Below are 25,648 nucleotides of genomic sequence, written 5' to 3'. Positions count from 1 at the left end.
GGAATAAGGTTTTAAGAATTTTAATTTGATTATCAATAACAAGTAATAACTAGTGAAACCATATAAATTAAATAGTTGGGAATCACCCATAAAAAATACTCTATAATAAGAACATTTACTTCATTAAGCCTTCATAGCATTTTTTTTGTAAGCTTGGTGGGACTACATCTTCACCATATCCAATATATCACCCAGATTGGGGTTGGGAATTGAGCCAATGACTCCACATCAAAGAGTGCCTTAACAGAGCACCTGATCACCGTCTATCCAAGACCCCATGAGCTATGTCTCTCATAACATTAAAGAAACCATAAAACTAACTAAATTCTAGCTTTATTTTAAACTTTAATTATAATTATTAGTTATTATTACAATTATTAATTATAAAAATAATTAGTACATATATAGATTTTTAAAAACATGGAACAAAATTCTTAGCCATGGAGATTTACCCCCACTTTACTATGGATATTCTTAATATATAGATAGACTTTGTTACCATACCATGGGCAAACACCATGGCTTATCAATACCACTTACCCAAAAATCCGTAACTCACTTCATATAATACTTTATCATATAACATTTTTCTTTAATTAATGAATTTACTTAAAAGGACACACTAGTTTGAAGATAAATCTCAACCATTAATTTGTGTGTACTACTATGAATATTCTGAAATATTCCATGGAGGTTAAATCCTTACCATCCACCTAATAATTATTGATAATTAAATTAAAATTCTAAAATCGCTAGACACACTTATGAGTGTAATTATTATGTGGGTGGTAAGTATTTGCATCCATAGAATATTCTTAGTAATAGTCACAACAAAAAATCCTTAAGGCTTTTCTTAAAAGTATGCTAATAATTTTCATGATAAAGTAGGAGTGAATCTCCATGATTAAAAACTTGTTACATGTTTTTTTAAATGTATGCATGTTTTACTCATATATTAATTCCTTTTATAATTGCTAATACTACTAACAATTTACAATAAAGTTATAATTTAGTTAATTTTTTAGTTTTTTTTTTTTTTTTAATTTTAACAATATGAGATGTATTATGAAATAAATATTTTAACATCTATCAATATTTACCAACCATATAATTTACGTAGTTACACTAATTTTAATATCCATTTATTTATTAATTAAAAAAACCAACAAAAAATGTGATTTTCATAAAATCACATTTATTTTTTACTTTTTATTTTTTTATTTTTATTTATTTATTTATTTACCGAGGAAAAAATTATAGCTTTCTATTAATAAAAATAAAAAGTTACATCAGTACATGCACAAGTGCATTCGTTTTTTGTCCCTGAACACCGTTTGCATGTACTTGAAGCACTCATGGTAGTCTACCTACCAAAAATGACATTTACCCAAATAAATTGAGTTTTTCTTTTTTACCTTTTCTTATTTTTACCTTATGCCAATCCCCAAAATTTGGAGTAATTGCCAATTCTTCTCCTCCTGCTTTTGCTGACACTTATTTATCTAAGCCGAACTCTTAGAACCATGTGTTCACTATATTTTAGTTGTTCCTTTCTAGATGTCATTTTCCTCTTGCCAATTTCTAGGAGTTTGGATCATTACTAAATCAATGGCTTTCTGGTAATGTTCGGCATGGTACATTTGCTTATTTTCTCCCTCCTCCACTTGGGAGCCATTTTTATTCTGTTCTTCTGGTTGTTAATATATTTTTTCCATTTCTTCATATTCGTCATCCAAAGGAGGTTGATATGGAAATTTCCATCCCTTTATTTTTTGTGATCTTTTCTTTGTCTTTTTTTAGATTGAGGGCATGAGTTCTGTAGGTGCCTTATTTGATGGAAAATACAACACTTGAAGGAAAACTTTTCAAAATATAACATTTGTGTCCATTGGAAATCCTGATGAGCCAAACAGATGTGATCTGGTAGCCCTTTTCTTAGTTCTATTTGATGAGTGCCAATACTGCAACAAGAATGTCGCAACTCCCAAGGCTACCAACTTAAATTATCAACCTGGAGTCCATACAAACTTAAGAGGGGTCAACACTATATGTGAAATATGCAATGTGTAATTCTTTCATTACTCTGATTCAATGTCATACAAACTTAAGAGGTTGCAGCATTGTATGTGCAGTAGATGGTGTACTTCTACGTAAGTTTGAGCAAGGGACTAAATTACTCTATTTTTGTAGAAAAAAACACAACTAATCCTAATTTCAAAAAGTAAAACCTACTTACTTTTGTAGAAAAGAAACTTAATTACTTTTGTAGAGTGGAAATCCTAGTTAATTTTGCAGAAACAAAAGACTATTCTACTTTGCACGAATGTAAATGTTATTCCCACTTGGAAAAATGTAAACATTAATCTATTTTCAGAGTTTAAATGGTACATAAAAAGGAAACCTAATCTATGTAATAGAAATAACAATGTTGGAAATGGAAACCCTAGATTAATATGTATGAAACAAAACCTAATCATGAAATCATTCTTAAATCACTGCATTCGAGATAGATTTTGTCAGTAGAGTTCATAAGGTAGTTCATAAAGTAATCATGAAAATAATCATTATGCTATTTAAGTCATGAATATGTCCACTAACCATAATTGTAGAGGTGAATTGCAATGGAGAAGAGGCAAGGTTTAAGAGGTATTTGGTATTACTCGATCATGGTTTTGGAGCCTAAGAGTCATTATTGAAGGTTAGGAGGAAAAAATCAAGCTTCAATGACAATGTTGGTCAAGTTTGGAGGGCGTTTACATGATGTTATAGGATGTTACAAGATGATACATGATTGGATCTGTGAGCATTCTAAGGGTGGAAAAGGTGATATAAAGGTGGGAAAGGGTAGATAAAGGTATATGAAGGTTGTATAAGTATTTTTCCAATCTTAGCACATCTCAAAGGCCCATCTTTCACAAAACAATACATATAGTGTCCTTTAATGACGCATAAGTGTAATTTTGATGGAAGAGTTTTGAGAGCATTGTATTGTGAGGAGAAAGAGGATGGTGATGGTAGGAGGAATGTAAGATGGAATTTATAACATAGAAAATCAACATTATTACCTGCATAACACAAAAGTATTATGATTTTCATACTCACAAAGACTAAAATACACAATTTGCTAGCTAGGTTGTTCTCCAATTTATCTCACTAAATGACCAATAAAACCGAATGTAAATGAGATGGGGAAATTTTTTTTAATAATTAGGATTTCCTAAGAATCCAATATAATTTGACTCACTCAAAAATAGCCTTTTTATCATGTGCTAAAAGATGGTATAAGATTAGTACTCCAAAAACTAGAAATTCAAGAATCAGTGAACTAGTTAACCTACCAAGTGCTTAACATGATCAAGTGAAAATTATATGTGGTTAATTCTTTTATTAAATTGATCTTTTATAGGAATCTATACAAGTGGAAACAAATCGAAAGAATTTATTTAACACATGCTAAAATTTAGCAGAAAATTACTACTATTTTGCTACAAGAGTCTTCCAAAAATTCCTGAATTGTGAACTAGTAAACCAATCCAAGTAGCTCAATGATGAATATGGATTTTCAAAGTTGCTATAAGGATGCATCATAATTGTGACTCTGTAAATAAGCTTAATTTTTTTTTACCTCAGTTATTTAACAAATATAACCTACAACAAAGGAAAAATGAATACTAAATGCAGAAATAAGGGATGCAAGTGAAAACGACATTCAAACAAAAAAAGAAATTTTACAACAAGGCTACGAGGTTCCTGGGATGGCCAAGCCCATGGATACTCAAAGTAATTTGAATAAAACCAAGCTTTAGAAGCTAAAAATGTCACCAAACTTCATTATTAGAGTCAATCCAAGTACATCCCTGCTAGAAATGAAAGTGGGGCTGCTAAATAACAAGTTTTCTCCACAATAAGACTAGGAAATACATGCACTTAGAGGAAAATTTAAATTGGCACTGATACAAATTGATGGGGAAGCATCCTCTTTGAAAGAAGGCAACTTTTCTCTCCAAAATCCCTCAAAAAGTGGATCTAATTCCCAATAGTAGGAATCTTCATTAAATGATAGGGAACATATTCCTATATTTTCTTAATCACTGGAGCTCCAAAATATGTTCAATAATTTCATAATATCATGTTCATTTATTATCCATTCTTGCTCCATCCTGTAGCAGGGAGCAAGTCCCTATATTATCTCATTCAAAATTTATTCAATATTCTGCAAAAATAAATAATATTAGGCATATAATATGCAATAATCTCTCAACCTTCCTAATAACACATTAAGGCTTAAAAAATACTATTAAGTGTAGAAGGAGAGATTTAATATAGCCTTGATGTGCCTAAAACATTTTAGATGGGCCTTAATTTATGTAAAATTTGGAGGTCCATCATACCCCTGAACTGAAAATGTTTGTCATCCTGTAAGCAACATTCCTATATTCTTGCCCTATTGTTCTTCTTTTATGCCTTAGATTAATTTTTGGATGTCCCACATTGATGTGGATGTAGCTTCTTCTGCTAAATGGAACCATGTATGCTCTTCAATTTCTTCTTTTGGCTTTGGCTAAATCTTTATTTTTCTATCCTTTGTTATAATTCTTTCTTTGATTCCTCCCCTTCAATATGAAAGTATTCTTCTCTTAAATCCTCATCCCATGGCTTAATACATTTTTAATTAGCATGGAACAAAATATTTGTCTTTTGCTGATACAATATCCTAGGGTTTCTTGTGCAGTGGAAGTTTTTGAAATAGAGGCAAATTGGGCAATTTGTTCTACAAGGATGAGGGGAAGAAAAAAATTCAAAATGAACTTCTCCTTGCTCAATACAACTTATTCTTTCATCCCACCATGTTTATGACATAAACACTCAATTAATTCACTAATTTTCCTTTCTAAAACTAAAAAATGTGAGAACTACAAAGTGCTTTTAGAGATCTGAAGTAATTCCTTAAGTTCCTATACCAAATGATGGTGATGAAAACTTGTACTTACACCCTTCCTGGTAGTTTTCCTTTGTTCATCAGGGTCTGATGGCAATTCTAGCCAAAAATGAGCATCTTGTAGCACTCTGTTAGGTTCACGTAGCAACTTGTAGGATCTTGTAGCAACACGTATGTATCTTGTAATAGTGCTTGTAGTATCCTATGATAGGCAGTTTGCATGCCAAGAGGTGGTGGGTCCTTTTTATTTTTATTATTTTTATTTTTTATTTTTCAAAATTTTCTCTATTTTTTCATTACATGCAAAATAAACTCAAAGTTCTTTGAGTTAACTGAGTTGGCCCCACCTTTCTCTTTTCACTTCTTGTCCTCTATCATGACTAAATAATAATGACCTAGTTTCTCAAGTTTTTTTCACTTTTGTCTTGTTCCTCTCACACACATGTGGGTGTCTTAGGGGAAAAGTGAAGTTAATTGCTAGATAGGGCCGAGGTTGATCTACTACTAATTTTGGCTATAATTTCTTTTTTCCTTCATACACTTGCAACGTTTTTTTATCTAATATAAGTCTGTATGAGAGGCTTCTATGATTGCATACCTTGGATTTACCCTTGATGTGTTTTTGTAGATGATATTGGTGTTGTTGATATGAATGTTGAAGCTTCCTTTGGTGCTTCTAAAGCTGATGTGTTGATCACTTGATGTTTGCATGTTGTTTATAAATAGAGGTAATGGATGTTATGCTATCCTCTTGAGGTGTCATCTTCTTATGCTCATTGTTCCATGAATTGGCTTCTATTTTCTTTTTCTTTTTCTCTTGAAATGTGCTTGACTGAATGAAGCTTGAGAATAAAGGCTCTTCAGGAGGTGGATAAAATGTTGTTTTTGTTGGAGATGAGAAGTGACCCTGTAGCAGCTTTGTAGAAGCTTTTTGGATTCCTAAGATTAAGGAAATGATCCCTCAATGCTTCATTATGGTAAATTATTCATTATTGTGCTTCCAAGTGCTTTTGAATATGGTCTTTGAGGGTTTGTGCAAACTACTGTAGGAGCCAAAAAGTGACGAGCCTCAATATTGCAACTCCGAAGGTTGAAAACTTAAATGATCAACCTGGGGTTCATACAAACTTAAGAGGCATTGACACTGTATGTGCAACATGTAATGTGTCCTTCTTTCATTGCTCTGGTTCAATGTCATACAAACTTAATAGGCTGAAACATTGTATGTGCAGTAGATGGTGTACTTCTACCTCAGTTGTTTCAAGGGACTAAAGTACTCTATGTTTGTAGAAAGAAAAGGCATGCCTAATCCTAATTGAAAAAAAGAAAACCTGCTTACTTTTGCAGAAAATAAACCTAATTACCTTTGCATAGAGGAAATCCTAGTTAATTTTTTATGAAAGAAAGGCTATTCTACTTTGAATAAATGTAAATTCTAATCCTACTTGAATAAATGTAAACATTAACCTATTTGTAGAGTGTAAATGGTACATCAAAATGAAACCTAGTCTATGTAATAGAAATAACAATGTTGGAAATGGAAACCCTAGCTTATGCATGAAACAAAACTTGATCATGGAATCATTATTTATTCACTGAATTCAAGACAGATTTTGTTAACAAAGTTCATAAGGAGCTTCAGAAAGTAATCATGAAAATCATCATTATGCTCCTCAAGTCATGAATATGTCCACTAACCATAATTGCAAAGGTGAATTGCAATGGAGAAGAGGCAACACTTAAGAGGTCTTTGGGATTACTCAATCATGATTTTGGAGCCAAAGAGTTAATTCTGAAGGCTAGGAGGAAAAAATCAAGCTTAAAGGACAATTCTAGTCAAATTTGGAGGGCTTTTACAGAGTGCTACAGGATTGCTACAAGATGCTACGGGATTGCCCCTTTTTGATACAAGATTGGATCTGTGATAATTTTGAGGGTGGAAAAGGTGATATAAAGGAGGGGAAGGTTAGATGAAGGTATATGAAGGTTGTATGAGGATTTTTCCAATATTATTACCTCTCATAGGCCAATATTTCACAAAACAAAATGCACAGAGTGTCCTTCAATGACACAGAAATGTACTATCAGTGGCATAGTTTTGAGGGCATTATGTAATGACGAGAAAGAGGTTGATGATGGTAGGATGAATGTATGATGAAACATATAACCCTACAAATCAATAGTAGTACCTTCACACCACAAAACGAATATGATTTTTATACTTGCAAAGACTAAAATAACCAATCTGCTAGCTATTATGTCCTCCAATTTATCTCACTGAATGACAAAGCAATTTGAATGAAAATGAGATGGGGTAAATTTTGTTATTAATTAGGATTTTCAATGAATCCAATCCAATTTTAATCACTTAAAAATACCCGTTTTAACATGTGCTAAAAAATAGAATAAAAATACTATGCCAAAAATAGAAATTCAAGAATTAGTGAGCTAGTTAACGTACCAAATGCCTGATATTGAACATCGGAATTTTATACGGATGTGGACGGGAGATGCGGTGGCGTTAGGGTTTGCAGGCTAGGGTAAGCCGACGGCGCAGCGCTACGGAGCTGCAGACGAAAAACGTGGAGCAGAAATCGAAGGGAGGCACGACAGGCAGATTGAGCTAGGTAAGCTCGTAGCATAAACGAGTTAAGTGATAAGTTTTCATGCTAAGAAACGAGGTTAAGCATTAAAAGTATCAGAGCTGAGTAGGAAATGGAAAATCGGCAGGGGAGGGGAGAGATCCCCTCCTACAAAAATGTTGTAGCAGGTGAAACCAGTGCAAGTGGGATGCAGCGAAATCTGAAGGAAAACTATGCACCAGTGATGGGTAACCTATGGCAAAAGAGGATGGGTGGGAAATGCCTTCCAAGGGCACAAAAACAACCTAGATATGTCATTCCCTGCAACAAACTTGAGGAATATAACTGCTACATGAAGGACCATGCGCTGATTTGCAAGTTTGTAGGGTATTGGCCATCTGAGAAAGAACTGCATAGGTGGATCTATCAAAGGTGGAGACCAAAAGGACATATAGATCTGAAACTGGGAGCAAAAGGGTTTTTTACAGCCATCTTTGCGAATCTGGAGGACAAAGACAGGGTTTTTGAGGAAGGACCGTATTTTATGAACAATGCGGGTCTGTTTATGAAATACTGGGAAGAAAGATATAACCCTGAAAAAGAAAAAATGCTAGCCGCTCCTATCTGGATTAGATTGTTTGGTTTACCAGTGGAATTTTGGGACCCTGAAATACTTGAGGGGATTGGAAAAACAATCGGGGGCTTTGTCAAAATAGCAGAAGCAATGAAGCGAGGCAAGTATACATCATATGCAAGGCTCTGTGTATACATGAATATAGCAGAACCCCTTCCAGAATATATTGAGCTGGAATATCATGATGAAATCTGGCAACAGCCAATAGACTATGAACATATTCCATTTAGGTGCCGAAAATGCCATGAATACGGCCATTTATATAGACAATGTCCGTTGAATAAAGAGGAAGGGTTAAAAAGAAATCAAGAAGAATATCAAAGAGAATCAGGAAAAATGGAAGAGGTAGATAGGGACTTTCAACAGGTTACAAGGAGGAAGAAACAAGGCAAAGATGGCTCCAAAACTCAGACACAGGAAGAACCCCTTAATACAGCGAGTCAAAACAAATTTCAAATTCTCCAGAATGAAAACGAGGATTATGAAGTGAACCTGGAGGATGACGAAGATCCTGGAAATACGCCAATGGAAATAGTTAAAGATATAAAAGGAAAAGAAGCAGATATAGGGAAAGCAGCTGAAGAACGACCTGTAGGAGAGTCAGGAACAGTAACAAACCAAACCCAGATGGAGGTGGAAGACCAGACGGAAAATGAGGTGGAGGAGGAAAAAATCATGAAACAGTTAATTCAGGAATGGAAAAACCTGGATAGCAGATTCATACCAGAGAAACAAAAACAACTATACAAAGAAGCATTTCAAAAATACAAAGAAAAAAAAGGGGAGAACATGGACAAACAGATAACCATAGCAAGCGAACAGGAGAATGGTCAAATGGTAATGGACGGCTCTGGCAAAAACAGCAGGAAAAGAGGACGAAAAACGTTGAGTGAAACTATTCAGACTGTGGGAGAAACGTTGATAAATTCAGGTAAAGTGATACCTCTGTCAGAGGTATTCTTCCCCTCCTATCAAAAGTTTTAAATGATTATTATCAGTTGGAATATTAGGGGTTTGAACAGTAAAGGGAAACAGAGGTACATGAAAGAGAAATTGAAAAAGGACAAACCGAGTATTATGATTCTTCAGGAAACGAAAATTACAGTGCAGCAGCTGGAAGTAATAATCAACAAGAATAAGCTTCAATACGAAGTTATGGGACAAGATGCTATTGGATCTGCGGGAGGAATTGCAATTTTGTGGAACCCAAACGACATAATCCTAGAAGGCTGGACTAGTATGGCCAGAATCCTTACAGGTATGGGTAGAATAGTAGGTACAAATGAAAAGGTAGTCATTTCAGGGGTTTACGGCCCACATACCCCAGGAGAAAAAGAAAGCTTTTTGAAAAATATGAAAGCCATTCGCAGAATGTATCCAGAGTCTGCTTGGGTTATAGGAGGCGATTTTAACCTAATCCGATCCCTAGGGGAGAAAAAGGGAGGGATAAGAAAATCAGATCAATACATGGACAGTTTCAATGATGTAATAGATGAGTTAAGACTTGTAGATATACACACTATCAATGGAATCTACACCTGGAATAACAGGAGAGGGGGTAAAAATCAGATAGCATCGAGACTTGACCGCTTCCTGGTTTCAGAAAGCATTATGAATAAGGATGTTTTTGTTGAAGAAAAGATCATGCCTTCTCTTGGGTCGGACCATTGGCCTATCAGATTGGAGGTGGACATTAAACGGAATCTTGGAAGAAGACCTTTTAGATTTGAAACCTTTTGGTTAAGGGATCCGGAATTTATAAAGAAAATGGAAGAATGGTGGACGCAAAGTACAGTGAAGGGTAAAGGAAAAATGCATACCTTCCAATTGAAACTTAAAGAGCTAAAAGGAAAAATCAGAAAATGGAACAAGGAAGAATTTGGTAATATTATGGAGGAAAAACAAAAACTTGAAGGAGAGATGGAGGCTCTTCAACAAAAAATTATAGTAGAAGGAAGGACAGTGGAGAGCATTCAGGAAGAAGGGATAATTCTTGGGAAATTGGAGGAAAGGAGGAAACAAGAAGAAATCCTCTGGAGGCAGAAATCAAGAATAAAATGGCTAAGGGAAGGTGAACGAAACACAAAATTTTTCCATCAGGCTATGGTTCAGCACAGGCAAAGAAATAGGATATTGTCCATCAGAGACCAAAATGGTGAAAGAATAGTGGATCAGGAAGGAATAGAGCAAGTGCTGGTGGAATACCACAAAGACATTGTAGCGGAACCCTTAGTGGATAGAACAGAAGCAATAAAAGAAATATGCTCAGCCATTCCTCGACTAGTTACAGAGGACCAAAATAACGCATTGATGCGAGCAGTCAATATGGAGGAGTTAGATGAAATTGTAAAATCCATGAAAAAGGGTACAGCTCCAGGTCCTGATGGTTTTACGATTGAATTCTACCAAGCGGGATGGCATTTCCTGAGAGAAGAAATTCTGGATCTGATAGAAGAATCTCGGATGAACCAAAAGGTATGGCCTGCAATTAACTCTACCTTTTATGCTTTGATTCCTAAGAATGAAAATTTGGAAGATGCTAAGGGTTTCAGACCCATTGCATTATGCAATGTAATTTACAAGATAATAACAACTTTAATAGCCAAAAGATTGAAGCCCATGCTGGACAAGTTAATTTCCACGGAACAAACTGGTTTCGTTGAAGGAAGACAAATCCTTGATGGGCTGGTAGTGACCCAGGAGGTTATCCATTCTCTAAAAATGAAAAAACAGAAGGGTATGATGATTAAATTAGATCTGTCGAAGGCCTATGATAGATTGAGCTGGAAATACTTAGAAGAAGTCCTTGAAAGTTTTGGTTTTTGTAAGAGATGGATTAACTGGATTCACAGTCTAATCTCAACTCCGAATTTTTCGATCCTTGTAAATGGCTCCCCATCAAAAGCCTTCAATGCTTCTAGAGGCATTAGACAGGGTGACCCGATATCCCCATTTCTTTTCATACTGGCTGCAGAGGGCCTGGGTAGATACATTAAGAAAGAAAGAGCAGCGAATAACATTAAGGGATTGAGACTTTGGGGTAATAATCTGCCAATAACTCATCAACAATTTGTTGACGATATCATGTTATTTGGGGAGCCAACGGTTAAAGAAATAAGGCAGTTGAAGAGGATTTTAGACTTATTTGCAGAAGCCTCGGGTCTGGAGATTAACAAAGATAAGTCCTGTGTGTTTATATTTAATACTATAGAACAAATCAGAATCCATCTCATAAGATTGCTGGGCTTCAAACAAGGAGAGCTACCTACGAAATATCTGGGGAATTTACTAGACTTCACTTCCAAAAAGTTGAAAAATTGGCAAGGAGTGTTGGATAAATTAAAGAATAAAATGATGAATTGGGCCTTCAGAACTCTGAACATAGCAGGAAGGGTAGTGCTGGCAAAATCGGTTTTACAAGCCATTCCCATCTATCCACTGTCAATAATGGCAGCCCCATCAGGAGTTTGTGCAAAGATTAGGGAGATCATGAGAAAATTTATTTGGGGAGGGACAACACAACGTAAAAAATGGGCCTTAGTTTCCTGGAATCACTTAACAGAAAGAAAGGAAAAAGGAGGTCTAGGTCTGCGGGACCCAGAAAAGCTGAACAGAGTGTTAGGTGCAAAGCTCTGGTGGCGATGGTTAAGAGGGGGCAACGACTTATGGAAAGCTATATGGACACACAAATACAACATGCCGAATACAACTGAGGACATTCTGAGATTGAAAGAAACTCCGAAGGGGTCAACAATTTGGGATTTAGCTTGGCAGAATAGAGATATAGTTGAAAGACATGCGTTCTGGGAAATACGAGGAGGTGAAGAAGCCAACTTCTGGGAGGAGAGATGGCAGCAAAAGGAAAGGATGAACAGAATTCAGAATGTCCATCAATTACAGGACAAAATAGGGAGAAATCGAAAATGTGTTAAAGACTATTGGAAGGCAGATGAATTAGATGGAATCTGGAGGAAATGGATAGATCCAAAAGAATGGGACAATGAGCTAAATAGAGAGCAACAGGAAGCTTTCATGAAAGAGGTGAACTCCAGGAAGATAAAAGCAAGAATAGGAAAAGACATTCTGAGATGGGGAAACTCTGTGAAAGGATCCTTCACAGTCAAAGAGGCATACTACTTAACTGACTCCCAGGTCATAAATGAGGAGAATCAAGAATGGATGATAATCTGGAAAAGCAACTGGTGGCCGAAAATATCCCTGTTCACATGGCTTGCAGCCAAAAATAAGATCCTAACATGGGACAGAATTCAAAAAAAAGGTTTTAGCGGTCCTTCTAGATGTTGTCTTTGTAAAAAGGATGAGGAAACGCGAGATCACCTCCTTATTAATTGCATGTTTACCAGAAAATTATGGCTGGACACTAGAAAGATATTCTGTAAAACCGAGCTAGTCCCCGGGGATATCAAGGCAATAATCTTTCAATGGCATAAGGAGAAATACCAGTGTAAAGTGGTGCGCAGAGCTTGGGACCTTATTGCGGGATTTGTGTTATGGATGATATGGAAGGAAAGGAACCGGCGGATTTTCCAGGACAAAGTGAAGAAGCCGGAAATTGTATGGAGAAGAGCGATTAATCTCATGAGAGAAACAATCCTATCGGAGAAATGGGAGGCGGAAGATTGGAAGACTGATCCAATAGAGGGAGTAATCCTAAACAATTTAAGTTTAAATTATGAAATGGTTTATCAGAAGCAGGAAAAAAGGCATGGAGAGCGAACTCAGAGTTCAGACAAATTCAGTTATCCCAGGGAAAATTTTATCAAATTGAACTTCGATGGTGCTTCAAAGGGGAATCCGGGTAATGCCGGATTCAGAGGAATTTTCCGTGATGACAAGAAGAAGGTTAGATGGATTTATGCTGAATGGGGTGGGGAGATGACGAATAACGAGGCTGAACTCTGGGCGATTCATCAGGGGTTAAGGATCGCAATCAGAAATGGCTATACAAATGTGGAAATTGTAGGCGATTCGCAGATGGCGATTGAGATCATGAAAAAACTAAATAACGGTAGAGACTGGGAACAAATTACCAGCAGTTGGAGAACCGCCGGAATTGTCCAGGAGATAGCGGAACTGCTAAAACGACTGGATTACAAAATTCTCTACCACGTCAGAAGAGACGGGAATCGTGCGGCCGATTACCTGGCGAACTGGGGTTGCAATGGTCAGGGTAGCTTGGTGGACAGCCAATGGACAGCGGTGCAATACAAGAGGGATTGGGCGGACCTGGCAAACATAATTAAAGATGACCATGATCAAGCCACGAACGAGAATTCTGGGGGTAATCAATTGGATTGATGACTGGGTTGGGAGGTCCCAGATAATAAATGCAGGTAGGTACAGTCAGAGGAGTGGTATGATGAAAACGCAGTGGACATCATCCCGGCGGCCCGTGCGAACGGTATTACCGGATCAGCACTACCGCACCATAATTAAACAGTGCGATCGGAGAGGGTGGTCGAACGGCTTGTCAGAGCCTCGAATCAGGAAAAGAAATCTAAGTAGGATGGATAGGAAAGGTAACAGCAGGGACAATAAATGGCGATGGTACAGCACCAATATAGAAACTCACCCCGAAATCGGAAAGAGAATAAGTATTCAGAGTGTAAAGGTAAGACAACAATTCAGCCTGTTTGATACCCAGCGAGACGAGATCAGAACAACGCAGAGGTTGCGATACAAGAGAGCTTCTATATCGCTGTGGTATATTCCTCGTGACAGAATTAGAGCCGACATGGAAACCCGAATGAAATCCAGGGTGACGGAAGAGCAGACGCTAGCTGATGAAAGAAACAGAGATAGGAAGGGTAAAATGACTGCAAAGGAGGAGGGGCCGGCAGAGATCTTTGAGATAACTGACGACTCGGAAGATGAAAATCCTTGTCGGGAAAGGAACAGAGCCTATTCAACAAAAGGCAAAGCCACAGGAGGCTCGGTTAACGCTCAGATGGCGGAAGATCAGCCAACATTACCAGGTGAACGGGTCAGGCGGTATGGCAGAGGAATGGGTAACAGAGGAATGGGTGGTAGAGGAATGGGTGACAGAGGAACGGGTAACAGAAAGGTCGCGGGCGGCAGGAGAGGCCGGGGTCAGAGCAGAAGCGAAGGGGACAGAGAAGAAAAGACGGAGCAGGAAGCGGGGCCCGCAAAAAAAGCCAGAAGGTCGATGGAGAAAAGGATTCGCCAGGCGGAGAGAGCCTACCAGCATAACACTAACCCACAAGTCAGGCGACTCATACAGAATTTGGAGGAGGAAGCTCTGCAGGGCCAATCTGACTCCGAAATGGAGGATTGGGAATTCCTGCTGCATGATCCCGGAAACACCAGAGGAAGGATGTCTCTGTTTAAACAATCTCTGCATATTTACTGGGTTATGAAGCGGTTATTAGCGAAGGCCCTTGAACAAGTTGCTACTGAAATGGAGGATATAGCTCAGGGAGGCCAGGAATGGAGAAGGGAACTGAGATTCATACACATTTCCTTAGAGATGCAGGAAAAGAAGTTGGATGAATTACAACAGATGCTGAAGGGAGAACAACGGGGCGCAGATGGAGAAGCTAGCCAGCAACCAGGAGCCGAAGACGATTGAGGAAAGATATGTATAATTTTGAGAATGAATCTACATAGCTTAGTTAATTGCAGGTTTTTGAATGCTTTAGATAAGGAAAATTGTTATCTGCAAACTAGTAGAATCAGGAACTCTCAGGACTGTATAGTTTATCTTGCTGCGATATTTAGACTTTGGACTTTTTACTTTTGGTCTGCCATAAAAAACTTGAGATGGCAAAATACTCGGTTTCCCCAAGAGGGCGAGTTATTATTTTTTGATAACATGTACTGCTCTGATTTTATATAAGTAATAGAAAGAGAACCACCCCAGCTTACAAAAAAAAAAAGAAACGTACCAAATGCCTAACCTAATCAAGTTCAAATGCTATGGGGTGATTTTTTTTTTTATTAAATTGAATGATTTTAGTACTTTATACAAGTTCAAATAGCTTGAAATATCTTTGTTAACTAGTGCTAAAATTTAGAAGAAAATTACTACTATTTTGCTACAAGAGACTTCCAGAAATTCCTGAATTGTGAATTAGTAACCCCAATCCAAGTAGGTCAATGTTGAATATGAATTTTGAAAGTTGTTTTAAGGATGTGTCATTCTTGTGAATATATAAATAAATCAGGTTGCATGATTACTCAAATAACATGGCTTTTATGTTCTTTGAGTAATCATGCAACCCGAAGAACTTATTCATCCCAAGTAGCCATGCATTTGCATCTTTGAATTAATCAAATCACCATCAAAAGTAGGAGGCTTGGATTTATTGAAATCTTTTGGAAAGTACCCCCTATCACTCCTCCTATAAGGATGTTGGCAGTGATGGAAATGATGTCTCTCAGAACTAGAGCTAGAATAAAATCCACAAGTGCTAGCCCTCCTCTCAGGTGTATGCAATGATTTTCCACCCTTTACTATATCATATCTATGCATATATGCATTTTATGAGACATGCTTCCATCTGCACCATTATTCCTTTCTTCCTATATTTCCTCATGAATGATTCCCTATTTCCCTTGCTTTTGAAAATTTAAAAGGCTTTGGAGAATGTCTGCATTAACCTTGACTTTCTTTTCTTGAGCTTTCACCAGCCTTTTATGTGCCTCAATCAACATTTCATTATCTGCCTTGCAACCTATTTTTCCTCATGAATGATTCCCTGCTTCCCTTGCTTTTGCAAATTTGAAAGGCTTTGGATAATGATTGCATTGACCTCAACTTTCTTTTCTTGAGCTTTCACAAGCCTTTTTGTGCCTCAATCAACATCTTATTATCTACCTTGCAACTTACAATCTCTCCCTTCAAGCCTCTCAACATATCTGCTAGATCAAGAGAGTCTCCCTCTCCCTACTTCTCAAATGAGTTCTCCCATCCCACTAATATCTCTTTTGGCCTATATGGAGAGTCATATGAATTGAACTCAACTATCATGCTCTTCATCCATGGTCTTATATTTTCCTATAAACATACCATGTTAGATAAACCAAATAGAAGACATAATCAAAATCATACCCCAGTGTATCTCAGGGGAGGCTATTACATTTGCACAAGTTAGTCCATATTAGCACAATGCATAATAATATCAAGAACTTAACTATCATGCAAGAAAATGAAATGACAATAATAAAAAATCATATAAACACAATGCATATGACCAAAAGTTAACTATCATGCTGAATAATTTATGCACGTGCATATGACCACATTAATTAACTAGAATATATCATGCATTTAACCACAATAGAAATCAGATGACTGGAATGCATATGACCGCAATGCATATAACAAAAAATAACCAGCATGCATGCATGCCAAACCTATAAACCTGCATGACAACCTATATTTACCCTGAGGTCCAGAACTACAACTTGACTCTGATACCACCCTATAACACCCAACCCCACATTTACCCGCTTTCACAAGCTCTCCAGGGTGAAAATGAGTGGGGATTTACTATGACATGACAAGACAACCAAGTTCCAGTTATGGAAGTGGGTTCTACCATCCCAAAACTTACAACAACTTCCAAGAACACCATATTATCCAGATGTCAAGAAACATCTACTTAACAACTTTTGTTGGACTGGAACTACCTCTTTGACTCACTTCACAATCCAAGTGCATGCAAGAAAAGTTGTGCATGTGTCTAAAAGGCTCCATCCACACTCATAGGCCTTCCTCCATGCAGCTACATCTGAAATTCCAGTTGAGAGACTGCGACTAGAAACCTTGTTCCGGATTTTCAAGACTAGCTTAAGATTAGCTACCCAGAATTTCCCAGAACCTTCTAGACCACTATCATCCAACTATAAGAGAATCAATTTCCATGCTCTAATCATGCTCAAACTTATATAACACACATTAATCATTTATGTAAACACTTTGTAAACAAAATACTTGTATCTCCATAATGCATATATGCTCATTGATTCATTGAAACATTTGAGGATCATCAAGAAGGCTCACTGCCCTCTCTTACTAGCTATAAAAATGCATGTTAGCTCATGCATTCAAATATATAACCAAGAGCCTAGAAAAACATGGAATAGAACCATAACAAGAGAACATCACATAATGATAAGTATACCATGCATGTAACCAACATTTAACTAGAAGAGAACCATGACAAACCAGTCATGAAATCATACATAAAATTAGAACTTGTGCTCATTAATCTCAATAAGGATCAACACATTACCATATGGAAAGGGCAACCAAATTAGGGACTTCCATGTACTAGCCAACCATAGATTGGGTTGAACTAAATATTTTTTAGGAAATCACCCCCATGCCATATTCCAAGCATGAATGTGGGATCACATGGGATAAACAAAAACAGAACCAACTATGGCTTCCAGAGGCTAAACCACCTCAACTCTCAACCATAGTGATTTCACCTAAACCAGTTCAGAAATCACCAAAACCAAAGAAGCTTGGATGCTTCTGACTTTCTTCACCATACCTAGAGGAATAATTTTGTCTTCGCCCACCTGTCAAGAGTTCCAGGAGAAAAGCCATCTTCACCCTCGAACATTGGGAACTTCCTGAGACCACCTCAACCAGGATCTGAAATCTACTAGCCATCCAAAGATTAACCAAAACAATGGACCCATCACATTGTGACTATCTAATAAATTGAAAAGGAAACTTTGTAAATCACTGTCAATATAGGAAAATCCCATGCCAGTGATAAAAAAAATAAACCAAAAACCAATGCATACCCCATGCATCAAATCCCCACATGGTAAATCACACATGCAGACTATTACCTGCAATTCCACAATTAGTTTCCGCCCTTACTTACCATTATCCATACTTCCTCTTGTGTTCCCTTTCTTTTCTTTGCTTGCTTATGTCCAAGTTCTCTATGTCTCCTCTTGGAGTTAAATGTATAAAACTAATCAAAAAGCTATCAAGTGTTTCTCAGGTGCCCTTTTATCATTGATGTTTGGTGTCCCTTCCTTTCCTTTTCCTCTTTTCTTTCATTTTCCTTTATTTTCTCTTTAATTTCCCTTGCATGCATATTCTTGTCTCTTCATCTTCCTTTTCTCCTACTATCCTTTATTTCTTATATTAAATTTCCATTTATTTACTTTTGTCTTTGCCAATGCCAATGCCAATTTACATATCCATTTAATAACCACAAGTGATTTCCAATGTAATTATTTCCCCTCATTTAGCTTGGAAGATGTGTCACATGACATTGTTTGATTTTTGGATCTTTACATGGAATTATAACCCAAGGTTGTTACATTGATTTGTTTTTGTTGAATTTGGTTTACTTTTGTTGACTATGGTTGACATGGAATTATAACCTGTGGTTGTTACATCAATTTGTTTTTGTTGAATTTGGTTTACTTTTGCTGACTATGGTTGAATTTAATTGGCATTTATCAAATATGATTAACTATGGTTGATTAATGTATATAATTTCGAAAGCATGATGCCCATGATGACTATTGTTGGGTATGGCTCTCTATGGTTGAATTTTGTTGACTATGGTTGGCTTTTGTTGACTATGGTTGACTTTTGTCGACCATGTTTCATAAATGTACATATAGTTTCAAAATTATGACGTCCATATTGATTATAATTGACAATGGTTATAAAATTTCAAAAGCATTATGCTAATGCTGACTAATGTACATATAGTTTTCAAAGCATATTTCACATGTTGGGTACAATTGACTCTATAACATCCTTCATCAAAATTCAATGTATTAAAGTTAATAAAGGTAAAATAATAATGTCTATGGGTCTTGGATAAATGTTGATCAGGTGGTCTATTAAGGCACTCGATGTAAAGTCCCCGGTTCAATTCCATGCCCCGATCGAGGTGATATATTGGACATGTTGAAGAAGTAGTCCTGCCAAACTTACCAAGAAAAGGTAAAATAATAACCAAGGTCAAGGGACACTTATTCCATGTTGAATGTTGGGAAAAAAATCTTAGTGTGGGTGTTCATTTGGTTTATTATCGCTCAGGAAATTTGCAAAGGAAATGGCAAAGGCTTTGGAAAGGCAAAGTGGCATTAATTGGCATTTTATTTATGAAAATAATGGAAATTAGGAGAAAAGGAAGCTGAAAGGTCCCATGCTTCATGTGGGGAGGAAAAGGAAGAAAAATAATGGAAAATGATGAAAATATAGGCCTCATTAATAAAAAGGCTTTTGAGGATTAGTCCACAACCTTTTGTCAGTTTAACCTTTTGTTAGTTCATCTTTAGAGCTCTCTATTCCATCTCTCTCTCATACTCTTAGACACTTAGAGTATTCTTGGAGCATTTTAGCATTGGGGAAAATAAGGCAAAGGAAGGATAAAGAAATGAAGAAGAAACAAGGATCAAGCAAGGAAGAGCAGGACTCAAGCATCTACAACAAGATTACTTGTAGGTATCAAGTTTCATGTATGATTTCATTTCTAGTTTTGGCATGCATGGTACATGCATGTGTGTTTTTGGTTCTATTGTTGTATTTGGCATGGGTGTTTTTAGGTGTGCCAATGGTTTTTAGCCTTGCCTTGTGGTTTTTAGCCTTGCCTTGCCATTTTCAAATAATTATGGTGTGATGGGGTTCTCTTGTTTTGGTTGAGCTGGATTACTAGATGGTTTCAAAACTGAGTGGGGTGGTATGAGGGGAGAAATACAAGGCCTAGGAATCCCTGGATCAATGAAGGTGTAATTGCAATAAATATTGATTATGTATGCCCTCATTAGGCCTAGGAATACTTGACCGATGAATGGTGGGATATACGGTAAATCCTAGAGGGTGAAGTGTCATTGGGCCTAGGAATCCTCAACTAGTGAATGGTGGAATATACCGTAAAGCCTAGAGGTGGAGATGGACAAATTCCTCGCAATTTAGGTGGAGAGATCCAGAGGCATCAATGCTTGTTTAGGTCCTAGTGGTCGAGTGGGATTGCAGTAAATCTTGGTTGTGTTAATGAGGGTTTCGAACCTAGGAATTCCTTGGTGGATATACGGTAAATATCAAGGAAGCCTTGACCGGTTATGTTTTGAGTCCCACATTCATCCTTAGACTATGGAACGACGGTGACTAGTTGAAAGAAAGATTTGGTTCAACCCAATCTATGGTTAGCTAGTTCGTGGAAGTCCTTTACTTGGTTGGATTATGCATACATTAGTAAGAACTACTTTTCCTTTGGTATTTAATTTGTAAATGTACTTGTTACTATGTGGTTTTTATGGTTGTTCTACTCTTGTTATTATGTTGGTTATAAGCTTGGTTCATGACAAACTTTAGTTATGGATCTCATCATGATTTGATTATTACAAGAAATGCGAATGAATATATGACCTAATAGACAATAATGCGACTATTTTGATAAGGCATAAATTCTTCTTGACGATTCTCAAATAAGTATGAGACCTCTATGATCAAATCTATGGTTATGATCTGTAGATTACATGTTTGTGATATGTTAAACGAAACTCATGTCATGTCTAGTAGGGGCTAGGTCAATTCCTTGTATTAATGTTTGCATTAGTAGATTTAATTCATTTTTATTTATCATTTCTAGAAGTTTCATGATGTTTTTGGTAGAGGCATTAGACCTAGCCCTAAAAAAGTGGTATAGTATCTGGGGTCGCTGGCTCAAAACTACCTAAAAAATGCCACAATGACATGCATACCTTACTGTGGGAGCGACTGGAGGGTCTGATTCACATGCATGGCTTGTCATGGGAGCAACTGGGGGTCTAGCTCAATAGAATGACAAGTTGTTTGAGGGGTTGGGCACCTGGGAGGGTTGGTTGTCTCCTGAAGGTTCTGTAGCTCTTGAGAAAGGTCAGATTGGTTTTGTTTTGTCAAATCACATCATAGTAACTCTTCATCACATGTTTACCCTAATGGACTTATTAGATTGGGTAAATGTGGGAGGAGGGTGTTACAGAGTGGTATCAGAGCATGGTTATCACAGTCACAGAAAAGGGTGTGTGTTATTTGCAGTGCATATTTCTGGAGATAAAGGTAAGGATGTTGAGGGTGTAGAAGTTATGAAGAGGTAGCTAATCTTGTAGTAGTTTCAGGATGTGTTTCCAACAAATATTTCAGAGTTGCTACCTCACAAAAAATTAGACTTCTCCATTGAGTTGGTATCAGGGCAACACTAGCATCAAAGGCACCATACAAGATAAGCACGCCAAATTTAGTAGAGTTGAAGTTGCAGTTGAGGGGAATGCTTGACAAGGGATACATCATGCTAATTTTATCACCTTGGGGTCCATTGGTGTTGTTTGTGAAGAAGAACAATGGTACTCTCAGAATATGCATTGATTACAAATAGTTGAACAAGGTGACCATCAAGAACAGGTATCTATTGCCGAGGATTGATAACTTGTTTGACCAGTTGAAGGGAGAAACATTTTTCTCAAAGATTGACTTGAGATCCAGATATCATCAGGTACACATTAAAGAAGAGTAAATCTACAAGACTGCTTTCCAGACTAGGTATGGGCATTATGAGTTTTTTGTAGTTCCATTTGGTTTGACTAATGCTCTAACTACTTTCATATGCTTGATGAATAGTGTGTTACATCCTTATTTGGACAAGTTTGTCATTGTATTCATTAATGATATATTGATATATTCTAAGAATGAGGAAGAGCATGTTGAACACTTAGAAATAGTGTTGAGATTGCTATAGGAGCATAATTTGTATGCTAAGCTCAGTAAACACAATTTCTTTCATACAAAGGTATATTACTTGGGATATGTTGTTTCCAAGGAAGGTATAGCAGTAGATCTAGAGAAGATAAGAGATATCATGGAGTGGGCAGTTGCTAGAAATGTGGATGACGTAAGATCATTTATGGTGCTAACACATTATTATAGGAGGTCCATCAGGGACTTCTCTCGGATTGCATATCCTATTACATCACTTCAGAGGCAAGGTAAGTAATTTCAATGGTCTAAGGAATGTGCAACAAATTTTGAGAAATTGAAGTAGTTGTTGACAAATACTCAAGTCTTAAAGATTGTAGATCTAGACAAAGAGTTTTTAGTGTGTACAAATGCCTACAAGAGAGGACTTGGTGGAGTATTAATGCAGGAAGGACAGGTAGTGTGCTATCAGTCACGGAATTTAAATGAGCACGAGAAGAATTATCTAACACATGATCTTGAGTTGGTAGTGATCATCCCTGCATTGAAGATGTGGAGGTACTAGCTTCTTGGAAGGAGGTTTGTATTGATGAGCGATCACAATGGATTGAGATATCTGATTGACCAACCGAATCTGAATGCCAGGAAAGCTAGATGGTTGGCCATGATTAATGGGTTTGACTTTGCGATCTAGTATATTAAGGGAAAGGAAAGCATGGTTGCAGATTCTCTCAGCAGGAGAGTGTAGGTGAATCATATAACAACTATTAGTTCTTATGGGATAGACTTACAAGATCGGATTTTACAAGTAGGACAACATGATTTCAAGTACATGGAGTTTAGGAATGGGCTATAGTAGGGTACAAGTGATCAAAATGTGGACTATCATCTCATAACGAATGCTTTGGTCAGATTTAGGGACAAGGTCTATGTGTTGAATGACAGTGAGCTCAAGAAGACTATCTTGATGGAATTTCATGCTAAACTGTATTCAGGTCACCCAAGATACCAGAATACATTGACAATGGTGAAGAAGTTTTATTATTGGCTGAATTTGAAGAAGGAAGTGAAAGAGTTTATGGCTATATGCTTAGATTATCAACATGTAAAAGCAAAATGTAAGCATCCAGGTGGATTACTGTAGCCAATTCTAATTCTAAAGTGGAAATGATAGGTAATTTCCATATATTTCATCAAAGGTTTGCCAAGGACATCTAGACAACATGATTCCATCATGGTTGTGGTGGACATGTTGGAAAAGGAAGCGCACTTTATTCCAGTGAAGTCTACATATTCATCTAGTGGTGTAGCACATGTATTCATCCAATATGTAATGAGGTTGCGTGGTGTTTCAAGAAATATTGTGTCAGATAGGGATGTTGTGTTCACTTGTAGATTTAGGAAGAAGTTGTTTGTAGGTTTGGGCACAGAGTTGGCCTTCAGTATAACTTATCATTCGTAGAAAGATGGACAGAGAGAGAGGGTCAACAAGATCTTGGAGGACATATTGAGGATGCATGTGATGCATCAACCAAGTAGATGAGGGGAGTACCTTCCATTGGTTGAGTTTTCTAACAGAAATGGGTATCAAGTGTCACTGAGGATGAGTCTGTTTGAGGCACTTTACGAGTGAATTTGTAATACTCCCATCAGCTGGAATGATCCAATGAACATGGTGTTGATAGGAATGGAAAAGTTGGCAAAGACAAATCATGAAATGCAGGTAATAAAGAAGAATCTAAAGGAAACACATGACAAACAGAAAATTTATTCAGATAAGAACAAGATTTTTAAGGAGTTTCAGGTTGGGGAACAAGTGTACTTCCACATCAAGCCCAAGAAGAGCTCCTTGAGGATTGGATCATGTGCCCAGGTAACACCTCATTTTACTGGACCTTTCAATATTATTGAAAGGATTGGGCTAGTAGCCTATCGAAATGCATTGCCTCTGACCGTGAAAGTCCATGATGTGTTCCATGTGTCATTGCTTAAGAAGTATGTTAAATATGTTGATCATGTGATTGACTAGTCTGTATTGCAGGTGGAGCTAAGTGGAGCTAGATGTGATTGATTGGTCTGTATTGCAGGTGGAGCTAGATGGATAACTATAGAAAAAGATTCTCATGCTCTGGAACCAATAAATTGAGGCGTTTAAAGTGTAGTGGAAGCACTTTGGGCTCGATGAAGCTACATGGGAGATGACAGATCATATGCAGGCTATGTATCCTTATCTATTCGCTAGTTAAGAAAATGTTTTGGCATATGTCTTGGTGTGATATTTTGGTATATGTATATGGATGTAAATACCACCATGAATTGTGTTATAAAACTCCAATAAGCAGTATGGTTGTCATGTTGTTAAGCAGTATGGGTGTCATGTTGTTATGTTCCTCATGTTGGTTTTCTTTCAACAGGTTGATCATTGTAAATACTGCATTGAGCTAAGTTATAACACTCCATGGGAAATATGTTTTTCTTTTCAATAGTTTTGTTGGTTGTAGGTTTCATTGAGCACTGAGGATGTTGTTCCCCCAAGGGTGAGGGCTCTGTAACAACCCAGGTCAAAATTCCATGTAATAAAGTTAATAAAGGTAAAATAATAACCAAGGTCATGGGACACTTATTCCAAGATGAATTTTTGGAAAAACATCCTAGTGTGGGTGTTCATTTGGTTTATTATGGCTAAGGAAATTTCCAAAGGAAATGTCAAAGGCTTTGGAAAGGAAAAGTGGCATTAATTGGCAATTTTTTTAATGAAAATAATGGAAACTAGGAGAAAAGGAAGGTGAAAGTTCATAGGTTGCATGTGAGGAGGAAAATGAAAGAAAATAATGGAAAACGAATCAAATAGAAGCCTCATTAATAAAAAGGTTTTTGAGGACCAGTTCACAACCTTTTGTCAATTTAACGTTTTGTCAGCACAACTTTCGAGCTCTCTCTCTATTCTCTCTCTCACTCATACTCTTGGAAACTTAGAGTATTCTTGGAGCATTTAAGCATTGGGGAAAATAAGGCAAATGAAGGAGAAATAAAGCAAGAGGAAGCAAGGATCAAGCAAGGAAGATCGAGATTAAAGTGGCTACATTGGGATTACTTGTAGATATCGAGTTGCATGTATGATTCCCTTGCTAGATTTGGCATGCATGGTACATGCATGTGTCTTTCTAGTTCTCTTGTTGTCTTTGCCATGAGTTTTTCTAGGTTTGATAGTGGTTTGCAACCTTGCCTTTCCATTTCTAGATAGCCCTGATGTGATGGGGTTCTCTTTTTTTGGTTGAGCTAGATTGTCGAATGGTTTTGAAACTAAGTGGGGTGGTCTCAAGGGAGAAACATAAGGCCTAGGAATCCTTGGATCGGTGAAGGCAAGAGTGCAGTAAAGCTTGATTTCTTATGCCTTGATTAGGCCTAGGAATGCTTGACCAATGAATGAGGGGATATATGATAAATCCTAGAGGGTGGAGCATTGTTGGGCTTAGGAATCCTTGACCGGTGAATAATGAGATATATGGTAAGGCCTAGAGGTGGAAACAAACAAATCACTCATGGTTTAGGTGGAGAGATCTGGAGGCATCCATGCCTGTTTAGGGCCTAGTGATCCAGTGGTATTCTGGTAAATCCTAGTTTTATTGATGAGGGTTTTGAGCCTAGGAATCCCTTGGTGGGTGTACAGTAAATCCTGAGGAAGCCTTGATCGGTTTTTTTGTGAGTCCCACATTCATGCTTGGAATATGGCATGGGGGTGATTGGATGTAAGAAAGATTTAGTTCAGCCAAATCTATGGTCAAGTGGTT

The 25,648-nt window shown here is 37.1% G+C and overlaps 1 protein-coding gene across 1 annotated transcript; it reads left to right on the top strand.

Annotated features, from left to right (window-relative positions):
* The first annotated feature begins 7,654 nt into the window (after window positions 1-7,654).
* On the top strand, window positions 7,655-13,474 carry LOC149261118 (uncharacterized). The gene is made up of 3 exons (XM_089367773.1): window positions 7,655-8,812; window positions 8,957-9,091; window positions 9,245-13,474. Exons 1-3 carry the CDS (start codon window positions 7,655-7,657, stop codon window positions 13,472-13,474), a joined length of 5,523 nt encoding a protein of 1,840 aa, XP_089223899.1.
* The last annotated feature ends 12,174 nt before the right edge of the window (window positions 13,475-25,648 follow it).

Source organism: Pinus tabuliformis, chromosome 6 (assembly GCF_031772625.1).
Source record: "Pinus tabuliformis cultivar Carrire ecotype Pingquan chromosome 6, CPIR1, whole genome shotgun sequence".
NCBI lineage: Eukaryota > Viridiplantae > Streptophyta > Pinopsida > Pinales > Pinaceae > Pinus > Pinus tabuliformis.
This window is presented reverse-complemented; position numbering and strand designations above follow the sequence as displayed.

Coding starts and splice junctions, on each gene's coding strand:
- LOC149261118 (XM_089367773.1), top strand. CDS start 7,655: ATGGAAAATCGGCAGGGGAGGGGAGAGATCCCCTCCTACAAAAATGTT. Junction 8,813..8,956: donor AAGACCAGACGGAAAATGAG/GTGGAGGAGGAA, acceptor ATGGACAAACAG/ATAACCATAGCAAGCGAACA. Junction 9,092..9,244: donor CGTTGATAAATTCAGGTAAA/GTGATACCTCTG, acceptor ATGATTCTTCAG/GAAACGAAAATTACAGTGCA.